We start from the raw sequence: 14891 nt of genomic DNA on the forward strand, positions 1-14891 counted from the left end.
TGTGTGTGTGTGTGTGTGTGTGGGTGTGTGTGTGTGCGGGTAGATCCCTCCCTCTTCTTCCTCTTCTGTTTCCTGCCTGGATCTGGCTGCCTGTGTGCTGCAGTCGGCCTGCCCTGTCTGCCTCCTGAGCTGCTGGGAGTTGGTTGGAGAAAACCGTCGAGGGAGAGCGAGCGCGAAGGGGTGGAAAATAAGCTGTGTGTGTGCTTGTATGTGTGTGTAATGTGTGGTGTGGGCGGGTCCAAACTGGCAACCAACTACCAAGAAAAACCAGTCACACACAGTTCAATGCCGACCTTTAAAGCCATCCGGAAAGTGGGTTGAGGCAGTCTACTTTGCGTAGAGGCAGTGAAAGCCCCCACAAGAGACGCCAGAAACTTGCGTGATTGTTTCCCCCCCCCCTCTCTCTTCCTGTGGTAGCAGCAGCAGCGTCAGTGCTGTTGCGCCGCGCCGATCTGCTCCCGATAGTTGAGTGGAATTCATTGGTTGAGCAGGATTGCGCATTGGCCCTGCTGTATATGCCACCTCGTATCCACCGGAAAGGAACAATGAAAGGACTAAACCTTTCCTCTTGCTCTAATTCGAGCTTGTTGCAGAGTTAAATCCTCTCAAAGTGCCATTTTGTGTCGCACCTTTTCTTCCTCTCGTGGTTCATTTTTTTTCTCCGTCTCCTGTGTGGATGCGTCCGGCTTGTTTGTAAGGAATCCCGCTTGTTGACAACAAGTTTTTTTTTTTTAAAAAAACAAGAAGTTTACAAACAAGCTTCGGAACGCAGAAGATCAGAAAATGTCCACGCCGAAGGTTCAAAAAAGGAATAAAGAAATCATCGCGGAGTACAGCATCAAAGTGAAGGTAAGGGAGAGAGAAATGTTTCGCTGGATCGTGCTGTTGGAGCCGCTGGGACCGTTATTTTAAAAAGATAACCTGGAACCGAGGCTTAGTCATACTACCTGCCTGTGATGGGGGAGTTAAATGAGAAAATCTGGTAAAAATGAACTCCTAAGGGTTTACTTCAAGGGCAAAATTAGAACATAACAGAAATATTAATCTTCATATAACTAAACTTACCTCTACAGGCCTGTACAATTTAATGATATTCATGTAATTACAAGGGGATGAATTCATTAGCAAATATAAAAGGTTGTAATTGAGTTCAGGAGAGCTTTAGTCTTTAGTAGTTTTGCATGTGAAGACCAATGAAGTGCTCAGCAGATTCACCACTGGCCTGAAGAGATCACTATCTTTCAGCAGGTGTAGCCTATTAATATTGTTCAGATTGTCCAGATCAGGTTACAACGTTTCTCAGCTAACCACTTTTATTATTATTCTACTTGGTCTGGTGCATTTTATTATGTGTCTTGTTTAACAACTGTAACTGTTATGGTGTAGTGGGACTGAGCTTTTTCACTATTGCAGAGTTGGAGATTGTAAGTTACAGCATGGTTCCACAGCATTAAGCAGGGATTATTGCAAGTTGAAGTATGAGCAGGAGTTTCATGTCAGTGTTCATTGTATTAAGATTCAGTGTGTTGCTCGGCATCAAGAGAGTTGGATCTTTAATATAAAAAAAAAAAAAAAAAAAAAAAAAAAATACTTGTTCTTAATATCTCTTGTTTCCCGCTTAATGTCACAAAGCCATACGCTCACTTCCAAGCATAAGACGATATGTGCTTTGATTTTTAGGTAGGTGATTTGAGGTGTGGCAAGACATCCTATAATGACTACACCTCTACTTATCTTGTGTCCTATGTCTCCTTCAAGCCGACTCCTTCCTCTCAATGCACATAGAGGCAGAGGTAGTTTTGTTCCCAACAGACGCACACAGGAAAGAAGGCAGTTTGCTTGCTCAGGGTAAGCAATGGGGGATTTGGCCCAAGCAATCAGCCTCTGTTCTTCAGTTCTGTTAGCATGCTTGAAATACACCCTATTCAAGTCCTGGTATCCAACTTAAATCCAGAGAAAAAGGGAGGGTTAGCAGGTCGTGGGGGGTGGGGGTGTAGAGGAAAGAAAGGACCAGTGCAGCTTGAGGAATTAAGTTGCATGTGGCTGAGTGACAAGTTCTCATTTGCAAGGATGTTCAGCACCCCTTCCTCTCGCCTGTGAAGGATGACTAAAGGGCTTTTAGCCGATAATAGAGGATGATGCACAGTCATAGGGGATGCTGAAAAGGATGACGAAGACTCCATTTGTCCATGCAGACCAGCGGGGTAATAAAGCAACCTGATGCTGATGAGAATAGCTGTTGCTTTGATAGGACCAACCAGAGCCCTCAGGTGTATGTTTCTGTTGAAGATGCGATTTAGTTCTGAGGGTAATGCACCGAGGCTTTGTCATGCATTGTAAAAATTATTTATTTATTTTAGTGGGAGTGGAATCATCACAGGTAGTGCCAAGCTGTTTACATCAAAAGGCATGGTACTGCATTTGGTTTGGCAATTTCAATATCCTGTGGGATTTCACTTTGAGAGTTGCTTTATTTCAATTCATCTCCTATGATTTAATATTTTTACAAGACATTTTGGGAGGATGTATGAGGATCATTTGACTTTATTTTTGAAATCCATCTCTGATGTAGTTTCATTCACTAATTAACACAGGCACACGACATCTATCGTTGCATTTTTTCAGAACCAGATATTCAGCTCACACTGTATCATCTCTACAAAACGCACGTTTATGCTTGTTGTCAAGCAGTGAGTTTGCAGTAAGGGTCAAGCATGAACTCCTAGTCAAAAGCAGATGCTGTTTATGTGGGATTAAATAGTGCCAGGCTCGTTTGCAATATCAGCAGTTAGTAGTGGAAAAGAAATGCTTTGTAATGTAGTTACATGGTTTTTGGCATTCAGTCAACATTAAGTATTCTGTTTTAGAGCAGCTCCTAATTTTGCAGCTGTAAAGCGTTCTCTGTTAAGCGTTTGCAGTGATAATTGAGTTGGGATCACATTGCAGTGTAGCTGTGATAGGCAGAGGTAGATTCTGTTGAGCAGGCAATTGATTTACTTACAAGCAGACCAAAAGCAGCCAGAAAGTAGCCTGGAGGAGATGTTTGATCTTTTGGCCCCGCATTTTTCTGTCAACTCTATTGAGAAAATTTCTCTACTTCTCAGTTTTGATGCATACACTTTTGTTCTCATCTTACTAACAACAATTGGATTTGGTAGCTTTGGCCCTCGGTCTGATTTATGACAAAGGGACGTGTGCATTGGTGGTCATCTGCCGGTTCATCCAGTTTATTATGCAGCCATTTTATTCTGGGTAGAAAAAATTTTAAATAGAAAAGACAATTTCAATATTTTTCAGAGTCATTGGAGCAGCTGTGTGCTGAGTGGGATTGCTATTGCAAGTCAGCAGATGTGGAGGGTATTTAATGTGAATTTCTATGGTGATGTCTGAAAGCCTCCTTAAATGGGTGACGGTACAATTTCTCGGCCGACTTGTCATTCAGCTGACATTCATTCTTAAGTACCCTTCCAACACCTCTTTTTTTTTTACCCTCCCGCAGAAGAAAATGAAAATTGGTTGTTGTTTTGTGAGTTCAGTGGAAATGATCTTTATTGAAAGAGCTCTGTGGCAGGCTCTGATTCAAACGGACAGCGGGGGCAGGTCAAAGGGGGCGCCTTCTATGATGAATCCAAGGAGAGGACCCCTGTCAAAGCCTCAAGGGGGTCCTGCTTTTTAGAGTCACACCCCCGGTCCACAATCAGCAAGCTGCAAGTGGACTGCATCAAAACCAACACTTTGCCCAGGAAAAACAAGGCTAGGGTTGCTATGCCTCTGATCCACAGTCCATAAGAAACAGACCAGCCACAACATAGAATGCCAATGTATCCACAACCTTTCCCCTGCTGGGTCGAAAATGACTTAAACTGAATGCAACAGATGTGCACTATAAAGTACAAACAAAATGTCCACCGTCCTAACCCATCTTCTTTGTGTTTTTGTTTTTCCAAAAACAACCGAGTCTTGATGTCGATGGCGTTTAAGCAATTAGCAAAAATTTAATCCCCATGCACAGAGCTCTTTCAATAAAAGGATCTTTCCCTGAACTCACAAAACAACAACATTTTCATTTCTTTGCGGGAGGGTAAAAAAAAGAGGCTGTTGGAAGGTACTTAAGAAGTGAATGTCAGCTGAATGACAAGTCAGGCCGAGAATTGTACGTCACCCATTGTAAGGAGGCTTTTCAGACAGTCCCATAGGAATCACATTAAATACCTCACATCTGTGCTGACTTGATAGCATCCCATCAGCACACAGCTTGCTGCATGGACTCTGAAAAATATTGAAATGGTCTTTTCCTATTTAATTTTTTCTTCCCAGAATAAAATTGCTGCTAGATAACTGGATGACGGCAGATGACCACAGTGCACACGTCCCTTGTCAAAATCAGGACCGAGGGCTCCAGGCTACAAATCAATGTGGTTATGTAAGATGAGACAAAAGTGTATGCATCAAAAATACTGTGAGAATTAGAGAAATTCTCATAGAGTGTGACAAGAAAAATGCGGGCCAAAAGATAAACATCTCCTCCAGCTACTTTCTGGGCTGCTTGTTGTTCTGCTTGTTAAGTAATCAATGCCTGCTCACCAGAATCTACTTGCTATACAGCTACACTGCAGATGTGATCCACTCATTATCACTGCAAACGCTTAACTCAGAGAACGCTTTACAGCTGCAAAATTGGAGCTGCTCTAAAACAGAATACTTAATGTTGCTGAATGCAAAAACCATGTAACTACATTACAAAGCATTTCTTCCCACTAACTAACTGCGTGATATGCAAACGAGCCTGGCAGCTATTTTTTCCACATAAACAGCATCTGCTTTTGCAGGAGTCATCTGACCTACTGCAAATCACTGCTTGACAACAAGCATAACGTGCGTTTTGTAGAGATGATACAGTGTGACTGAATATGCTGGTTCTGAAAAAATGCAACATAATGTCTGTGCCTGGTTAATTAGTGAATGAAAACTACATCAGAGATTGATTCAAATCAAAAGTCAAGATGATCCTCATACATCCTCCAAAATGTCTTTAAAAATATAAATATGAATGAATGAAATAAAGGCAACTCTCAAAGTGAATACCCACAGGATATTGGAAATGCAAACCAATGAGTACAGTGCTTTGTGTAAACATCTTGGACTACCTGTGATATTCACTCACCTAAAATAAAAATAATTTTTTACAATGCATGACAAGCCTCGGTGCATTACCCTCAGAACTAAATTCTGCATCTTCAAACAGAACAATACACTGAGGCTCTGGTGGTCCTTATCAAGCAACAGCTATTCTCATCAGCATCAGGTTGCTGTTATTACCCGCTGGGTTCTGCATGACAAATGGGAGTCTTCGTCATCTCTTGTTCAGCATCCCCTATGACTGTGCATCATCCTCTATTATGGCTAAAAGCCTTAGTCATCCTCACAGGGAGAGGAAAGGGGTGCTGAACATTCCTTGCAAATGAGAACTTGCACTCAGCCAAATGCAACTTGTAATTCCTCAAGCTGCATGGTCCTTTTTCTCTCCTCTACACCCCACCCACCAGCCCCACGACCCCTGCTAACCCTCCCTTTTTCTGGATTTAAGGTTGGATACAGGGACTTGAATAGGTGGTATTTCAGCATGCTAACAGAACTGAAGACAGAGCTGATTGGCTGGGGGCAAATCCCCATGGTTACCCTGGAAGCAAGCAACTGCTTTCTTTCTCGTGCTGGTCTGTCTGGGAATAAACTACCTCTGCTCTATGTGCATTGAGAGGGAAGGGAGTGCGGCTTGAAGGGACATAGGAACAAGATAAGTTAGGGTGGTATCATTTATGGTGTCTTGCACACCTCTAAATCACCTACCTAAATCAAGCACATAGTCGTCTTATGCTTTGGAGTGAGTGTATGGGCTTGTGACATTAAGCGGGAAAACAGAGAGGGTATAGAACAGTATTTTTTTTTTTTTTTTTTTTTTTTTTTTTATTAAAGATCCAAGCTCTTCTGAGGTGCCCCTGAGCAACACACTGAATCTTAATACATGAGCACTGACTGAACTCCTGCTCTTCCTTTTTCAGTTGCATAATCTGCTGTAATGCTGTGGAACCATGCGGTAACTACAAAGTTCGCTAACTCTCAATAGTGAGAAAGCTCAGTCACTACAGCCATAACAGTTACAGGTTTGTTAAACAAGAACACTAATAAAATGCACCAGCCAAGTAGTAATAATAATAAAATGTGGTTTTAGCTGATAAACGTTGTAACCTGACTGGACAATCTGAACAGATAATTAGATAGGCTACACCTGTGAAAGATAGTGATCTCTTTCAGGCCAGTGCGTGAATCCTGCTGAGCACTTTTCATTGGTTTTCACATGCAAAAACTACCTAAAACTAAGAGCTCCTCCTGAACTCAATTACCAACCTTTTATTTTGCTAATGAAGTTCATCCCTTGTAATGCTGACATGAATATCATTAAACTGTACTAGGCCTGTAGGTAAGTTTAGTTATATGAAGAATTGAATATTCTGGTTATGTTCTAATTTTGCCCTGAAGTAAACACCTTTAGGAGGTCATATTTTACCAACTTTTCTCATTTAACTCCCCCATCACAGGCAGGTAGTGATGACTAAGCCTGGTTCCAGTTAGTCTTTTTAAATAACGCTCCCAGCGGCTCCAACGAGCACATTTTCCCAGCGAAACATTTCTCTCTCCTTACCTTTCACTTGACTCTCTACTCCGCGATGATTTCTTTATCCTTTTTGAACCTCGGCGTGGACATTTTCTGATCTTCTTGCGTCCGAAGCTTGTTGTAAACTTCTTGTTTTTAAAAAAAAAACTGTTTGTCAACAAGCGGGATCCTACAACAGCCGACGCATCCCACACAGGAGGACGAGAAAAAAAATGAACACGAGAGGAAGAAAAGGTGCGCACAAAATGGCACTTTGAGAGGATTTAACTCTGCAACAAGCTCGACTTAGAGCAAGAGGAAAGCGTTTAGTCCTTCATTGTTCCTCTTCCCGGTGGATACAGGTGGATATACAGCAGGGCCAATGCGCAATCCTGCTCAACCAATGAATCCACTCAACTATCAGAGCAGTCGGCGCGGCGCAACAGCACTGAGCTGCTGCTGCTACCACAGAAGAAGAGAGGGGGGGAAACATCACGCAAGTTTCTGGGTCTCTGTGGCGGGCTTTCACTGCTCTACGCAAAGTAGTGCTGCAACCCGTCCGGATGGCTTTAAAGTCGGATTGAATGTGTGTGACTGGTTTTCTGGTAGTGGTTTCAGTTTGGGACCCGCACACACACATACACACACATACAAGCCACACACACTTATTTTCCCCCCTCGCGCTCGCTCTCCCTCGACGGTTTTCTCCAACCAACTCCCAGCAGGCTCAGAGGCAGACAGGGAGGCCGACTGCAGCACACAGCAGCCAGATCCAGGCAGGGAAAGAAAGGAAGAAGAGGGAGGGATCTACCCCGCACACACGGACACACACACACACACACACACACACACACACACACACACACACACACACACACACACACACACAACCAGTGGACACCAGTGGACGGACACTCCTGCTCCCAAATCTGAAGGCTTTTTATTTGTCCATATGAGTAGCTGTTGTAGCAGACTATAACTTCCCAGTGTGACTGAAGACTTATGCAGTTTACACTTAAAACGTTTTCCTTAGTATCACTTGTAATTAAAACCATTAAAGATTTTTCACTATATATCAATACCCAACTTTAAATGTGGAATTTCAACCAAAAATCAAATGATAATTTAGAATATTTCATAGATTCATTTCATAGATAAGACATCGTTTTCAAATTTACAGACATTCAGTGCTGTGCCAGGTGGGAATACAGTATACATGGGAGCCCAGTCAGGGGGCTGATAAAAGGCCCAGTTAAAATGAACTCAGGAGCCCCCTTATTTCCTAACTACAATCCATGCATGCACATATACTACAGCTAAATACAGGTGTGTGTCCCTAAAGGTAATAGGTAAAAAAAACTAAAAAGTTAGAAGATAATACATTGCTTTTGCTCCATTATATAACGTTATCTGTGTTAATTAGGTAAAGTCAAAAGTTTAGATGTTTTTCTTCCCCTTCATCAATTTATTTCAATTGAAATAAGTGTAACTGTTGAAAATTAACTAGTACATAGCGCCATCTGCAGGGAAAATGAAGCACAGGACAAGCACATCCACTGATTTCTCTTCAGGACAACACATCCATTTTATTTTATTGCACCATCTAAAAAATCATGCAGCACATCACTGAAATAAATAGAATTTTTTTCTTTCTTTTTTTTTTTTTTACCAGAAGCGACACATGCCACACAAAACACATCCATTTTCTAGCTGCTCACAATACAAATAGATTTATGTACCATTTTCAAACACAGCCTAAAACACATTATCATCTCATTCTACAACCTAATGTTTAGTGTTTCCTAAAATTTACAATATGAAGTGCATACAAACAGAGATATAAAACATACTTAAATAATGCAAGGACTTGCAGGGAAATGCAAAGGCAGCTCATTATTCATGATCTCTAAATGCAAGGACATTCACAATTGTAAACATTAAGGTAATAAATATACAATTATGTCATGAAGCCCTTTACAGGACTTAAACTGGACAGTGTTGGCAGGTTTGAAATTTTACTACAGACATATTATTTTTTTAATAAACTGCACAGGAATAATACACGAACATCACCAGGTTACTATTCCAGTAGTACAATCACATTTCTCCACACTAATAAATTAAATCACCGTTAAGTGGTTATCCCTGTTGATCTTTTAAAGGTTTTTGTTAATTAAGCACCACAATCAGACGCTTTTGAAAAAAGTCTCCCTGATGACCTCAGCAAACCTCTCTTTCATCTGCTGACGGAAACTGGATACCACTCCAACAGCCTCCTCCTCCTGTCCACCCTCTGCTCCTGGCTCATCCCTCTCTCTCTTCCAAGATGGCCGGCAGTTCTTTCCAGTCACTGATGAAGATGAAGGGTGCCCCTGCTCTTTGAGGAGACGCAGTGGGGAGCTGGGCCTGCCGCACAGGTGCCAGGTGTCAGTATCTTCCACTATGGGCACTGAGCCATAAGAGCAGGCTTCATAGATGCGGTAGCACTCAGTGTTGATTCCAACTGGGCAGAGAGTGAGCTCACTCTGGCCAGAGCTGTCTGATAGCGTCTCAAACTGTCTGCTGTCTCCTGAGGGAGCCACCTGAGCAAGAAGGGAGGAGAGGATACTTAGCCACTGTAATAAATTACAAGATACATTCCTGTACATTTTCGTTAAACATGTCAGTTGTAGTCATCTCACCTCAGGGAAAAAAAAACCCTGATATGTTGTTTAAAATGGCAAAACAAGCAAAATTGACATGCAGAAATTTTAACAGGAGATAAACTCAAACTCAACTGTATTTATTTGCCACATACAGGAGTGAAACCAACCACAGCTCCTCTACATTCTCCAAAATACTAGTAAATTCTAAGCAAGAAGCAGCCTTAAAATGTGTGGGGACATTTCTCAAACTGTTTACATTTACTGTAAGTAAAGTAGCAGTGACAGTGTGAGGATTCAGCAGTCTGACTCAGCAAATCAGTCTTTTTTAGTACAACATTCCTCTTTTGTATTACTATTCTCCAGTGCAGCTCAGCAAAGACACACAGCCATGAAAAACACAATGGAATTTACCTGTAAAAGTATTTTTCCAGGGGTCTCAGAGGCCTTGAATACATTTGATAGTTTATAGATGGAATGGAATGGCAGTAACATGCTTTTTTTTCTCCACGTTAAAATGTAGCACTTAGACTGAACAACATTCCTGAACTGTCTTCAACTGTTACAACAACAGTTTTAATATTCTTTCATTATTCTTTCAATGTTAAAAAAAGTATACACTAGGAGGGTGTCAGTGGGAAGAAGTTTTTATTCAAATATTCTCAATTGTCAGTCTTTGTTTTTTTTATCCTTTTATCCTATTGTACATTATATAACAATGCAATACAAAAAACTAAAGTGATTAAACAAATCACAGAATAAAATAAAAGCTCTACTCTTCCATATCAGCCCTAAACAATTACTCAAATATGAAATAATGACTTACTTCTCCCTGCAGTGGTGATGCATTCCTTATCGAGGCCTGAGTGTTTCAGCACCTGCATGAGTGTTTCCCGGGAGGAGTTTTTTGTAAACAGTTCCTAGGAAATTGCAGAGGTTATGGCCTGTTGGAGGTAATCAACTGTGCATTTGGCCTGATCATAGGAAACTGCTCTGTATCTGTACAGAGAAAAGCAAAACAGATCAACATGTTAGACCATGTTATTCATTTAAAAAAATGCACAGCTGTACTGATGCTGAGCACTCATGATGTCCACACACTAATACACATAAGAGTACTAAAGGGTGACATACGTAGCAACACCAAGAGGCCAGTGGAAGACATCTTTGTCATTGACCCAGGGGCTGTCGTAAGACTAGAAACAGCAGGTCCACAAAGCCAACCGTTTCTCTTTAAGTATGGGCAAGTCCAGTTCGTTGTTGCGCGCTCGTTGCCCTAAGGAAAACGTTTAAGTGTAAACTGCATAAGTCTTCAGTCACACTGGAAGTTATAGTCTGCTACAACAGCTGACTCATATGGACAAATAAAAAGCCTTCAGATTTGGGAGCAGGAGTGTCCGTCCACTGGTGTCCACTGGTTGTGTGTGTGTGTGTGTGTGTGTGTGGTGTGTGCGGGGTAGATCCCTCCCTCTTCTTCCTCTTCTTTCCCTGCCTGGATCTGGCTGCTGTGTGCTGCAGTCGGCCTGCCCTGTCTGCCTCTGAGCCTGCTGGGAGTTGGTTGGAGAAAACCGTCGAGGGAGAGCGAGCGCGAGGGGGGAAAATAAGTGTGTGTGTGCTTGTATGTGTGTGTATGTGTGTGTGCGGGTCCCAAACTGGAAACCACTACCAGAAAACCAGTCACACACATTCAATCCGACTTTAAAGCCATCCGGACGTGTTGCAGGCACTACTTTGCGTAGAGCAGTGAAAGCCCGCCACAGAGACCCAGAAACTTGCGTGATTGTTTCCCCCCCTCTCTTCTTCTGTGGTAGCAGCAGCAGCGTCAGTGCTGTTGCGCCGCGCCGACTGCTCTGATAGTTGAGTGGATTCATTGGTTGGAGCAGGATTGCGCATTGGCCCTGCTGTATATCCACCTGGTATCCACCGGGAAGAGGAACAATGAAGGACTAAACGCTTTCCTCTTGCTCTAAGTCGAGCTTGTTGCAGAGTTAAATCCTCTCAAAGTGCCATTTTGTGTCGCACCTTTTCTTCCTCTCGTGTTCATTTTTTTTCTCGTCCTCCTGTGTGGGATGCGTCGGCTGTTGTAGGATCCCGCTTGTTGACAAACAGTTTTTTTTTTTTAAAAACAAGAAGTTTACAACAAGCTTCGGACGCAAGAAGATCAGAAAATGTCCACGCCGAGGTTCAAAAAGGATAAAGAAATCATCGCGGAGTACGAGAGTCAAGTGAAAGGTAAGGGAGAGAGAAATGTTTCGCTGGGAAAATGTGCTCGTTGGAGCCGCTGGGAGCGTTATTTAAAAAGACTAACTGGAACCAGGCTTAGTCATCACTACCTGCCTGTGATGGGGGAGTTAAATGAGAAAAGTTGGTAAAATATGACCTCCTAAAGGTGTTTACTTCAGGGCAAATTAGAACATAACCAGAATATTCAATCTTCATATAACTAAACTTACCTACAGGCCTAGTACAGTTTAATGATATTCATGTCAGCATTACAAGGGGATGAACTTCATTAGCAAAATAAAAAGGTTGGTAATTGAGTTCAGGAGGAGCTCTTAGTCTTTAGTAGTTTTGCATGTGAAAACCAATGAAAAGTGCTCAGCAGATTCACCACTGGCCTGAAAGAGATCACTATCTTTCACAGGTGTAGCCTATCTAATTATCTGTTCAGATTGTCCAGTCAGGTTACAACGTTTATCAGCTAAAACCACATTTTATTATTATTACTACTTGGTCTGGTGCATTTTATTATGTGTTCTTGTTTAACAACCTGTAACTGTTATGGCTGTAGTGACTGAGCTTTTCTCACTATTGCAGAGTTGGAGACTTTGTAGTTACCGCATGGTTCCCACAGCATTACAGCAGGATTATGCAACTGAAGAAAGGAAGAGCAGGAGTTCAGTCAGTGCTCATGTATTAAGATTCAGTGTGTTGCTCAGGGGCACCTCAGAAGAGCTTGGATCTTTAATAAAAAAAAAAAAAATAATAAAAAAAAATACTGTTCTATACCCTCTCTGTTTCCCGCTTAATGTCACAAGCCCATACACTCACTCCAAAGCATAAGACGACTATGTGCTTTGATTTAGGTAGGTGATTTAGAGGTGTGCAAGACACCATAATGATACCACCCTAACTTATCTTGTGTCCTATGTCTCCTTCAAGCCGCACTCCCTTCCCTCTCAATGCACATAGAGCAGAGGTAGTTTATTCCCAGACAGACCAGCACAGGAAAGAAGCAGTTGCTTGCTCCAGGGTAACCATGGGGATTTGGCCCCCAGCCAATCAGCTCTGTTCTTCAGTTCTGTTAGCATGCTGAAATACCACCTATTCAAGTCCCTGTATCCAACCTTAAATCCAGAGAAAAAGGGAGGGTTAGCAGGGGTCGTGGGGGGGTGGGGGGTGTAGAGGAGAGAAAGGACCAGTGCAGCTTGAGGAATTACAAGATTGCATGTGGCTGAGTGCAAGTTCTCATTTGCAAGGAATGTTCAGCACCCCTTCCTCTCCCTGTGAGGATGACTAAGGGCTTTTAGCCGATAATAGAGGATGATGCACAGTCATAGGGGATGCTGAACAAGAGATGACGAAGACTCCCATTTGTCATGCAGAACCCAGCGGGGTAATAACAGCAACCTGATGCTGATGAGAATAGCTGTTGCTTGATAGGACCACCAGAGCCTCAGGTGTATTGTTTTGTTGAAGATGCAGAATTTAGTTCTGAGGGTAATGCACCGAGGCTTGTCATGCATTGTAAAAAATTATTTATTTATTTTAGTGGGAGTGAATATCACAGGTAGTGCCAAGATGTTTACACAAAGCACTGTACTCATTTGGTTTGCATTTCAAATATCCTGTGGGTATTCACTTTGAGAGTTGCTTTATTTCATTCATTCATATTTATATTTTTAAAGACATTTTGGAGGATGTATGAGGATCATCTTGACTTTATTTGAATCCAATCTCTGATGTAGTTTCATTCACTAATTAACCAGGCACAGACATTATGTTGCATTTTTTCAGAACCAGCATATTCAGTCACACTGTATCATCTCTACAAAACGCACGTTTATGCTTGTTGTCAAGCAGTGAGTTTGCAGTAGGTCAGATGACTCCTGCAAAAGCAGATGCTGTTTATGTGGAAAAATAGCTGCCAGGCTCGTTTGCATATCAGCAGTTAGTAGTGGAAGAAATGCTTTGTAATGTAGTTACATGGTTTTTGCATTCAGTCAACATTAAGTATTCTGTTTTAGAGCAGCTCCTAATTTTGCAGCTGTAAAGCGTTCTCTGAGTTAAGCGTTTGCAGTGATAATGAGTGGGATCACATCTGCAGTGTAGCTGTGATAGCCAGAGGTAGATTCTGGTGAGCAGGCATTGATTACTTAACAAGCAGAACAACAAGCAGCCCAGAAAGTAGCTGGAGGAGATGTTTGATCTTTTGGCCCGCATTTTTTCTGTCACACTCTATGAGAATTTCTCTAATTCTCACAGTATTTTGATGCATACACTTTTGTCTCATCTTACATAACCACATTGATTTGTAGCCTGGAGCCCTCGGTCCTGATTTTGACAAGGGACGTGTGCACTGTGGTCATCTGCCGTCATCCAGTTATCTAGCAGCAATTTTATTCTGGGAAGAAAAAATTAAATAGAAAAAGACCATTTCAATATTTTTCAGAGTCATGGCAGCAGCTGTGTGCTGAGTGGGATTGCTATTCAAGTCAGCAGATGTGAGGTATTTAATGTGATTTCCTATGGTGACTGTCTGAAAGCCTCCTTACAATGGGTGACGGTACAATTCTCGGCCTGACTTGTCATTCAGCTGACATTCACTTCTTAAGTACCTTCCAACAGCCTCTTTTTTTTTACCCTCCCGCAGAAGAAATGAAAATGGTTGTTGTTTTGTGAGTTCAGGGAAATGATCCTTTTATTGAAAGAGCTCTGTGGCATGGGGATTAAATTTTTGCTAATTGCTTAAAACGGCATCGACATCAAGACTCGGTTTGTTTTGGAAAAACAAAAACACCAAGAAGATTGGGTTAGGACGGTGGACATTTGTTTGTACTTTATAGTGCACATCTGTTGCATTCAGTTTAAGTCATTTTCGACCAGCAGGGGAAAGGTTGTGGATACATTGGCATTCTATGTGTGGCTGTCTGTTTCTATGGACTGGTGGATCAGGGCATAGCAACCCTGCCTTGTTTTCTCCTGGGCAAAGTGTTGGTTTGATGTCAGTCTGCAGCTTGCTGATTGTGACCTGGGGGTCGTGACTCTAAAAGCAGGACCCCTTGAGCTTCTGACAGGGGTCCTCTCCTGGATCATCATAAAGGCTGCCCCCTTTGACCTGCCCCCGCTGTCGTTTGAAATCAGAGCCCTGCCCTTCTGCATACTCAAAGAGAGTGGTCAGCCCATGTTTGTATGCAGGGGGATTAAAGGAAGGAAACTGCTCTGAGATGGTATGGTTGTGATTATCTTTCAAATTAATAGGATTTGTCTTGTTAAAAGTCATTAGTTTTTCTACATTGGTAATAGTAGGAATTAATGTTGTCTGATTGTGTTGGAGGAGGGTGAGCATGTATGTGTTGATCACTGTCTGTTACACA

At 42.1% G+C, this 14891-nt stretch overlaps 1 protein-coding gene and 1 pseudogene across 2 annotated transcripts in view; one reads left to right on the forward strand and one right to left on the reverse strand.

Annotated features, from left to right (window-relative positions):
• Positions 1 to 8838: 8838 nt before the first annotated feature.
• Positions 8839 to 11187, reverse strand: LOC111228658 (annotated as a pseudogene).
• Positions 10901 to 14891, forward strand: part of LOC111228549 (SLIT-ROBO Rho GTPase-activating protein 1-like) — an 80776-nt gene continuing 76785 nt past the window's right edge. For both annotated transcript variants that reach the window (XM_022754510.1, XM_022754511.1), the window contains exon 1: positions 10901 to 11526. In XM_022754510.1, the coding sequence (XP_022610231.1) occupies positions 11463 to 11526 (64 nt within the window). In that variant the 5' untranslated portion in view covers positions 10901 to 11462. The remainder of the gene's footprint in view (positions 11527 to 14891) is intronic.

The sequence above is a fragment of the Seriola dumerili genome, unplaced genomic scaffold (assembly GCF_002260705.1).
Source record: "Seriola dumerili isolate Sdu_G_001 unplaced genomic scaffold, Sdu_1.0 BDQW01000219.1, whole genome shotgun sequence".
In the NCBI taxonomy this organism is placed as follows: Eukaryota; Metazoa; Chordata; class Actinopteri; order Carangiformes; family Carangidae; genus Seriola; species Seriola dumerili.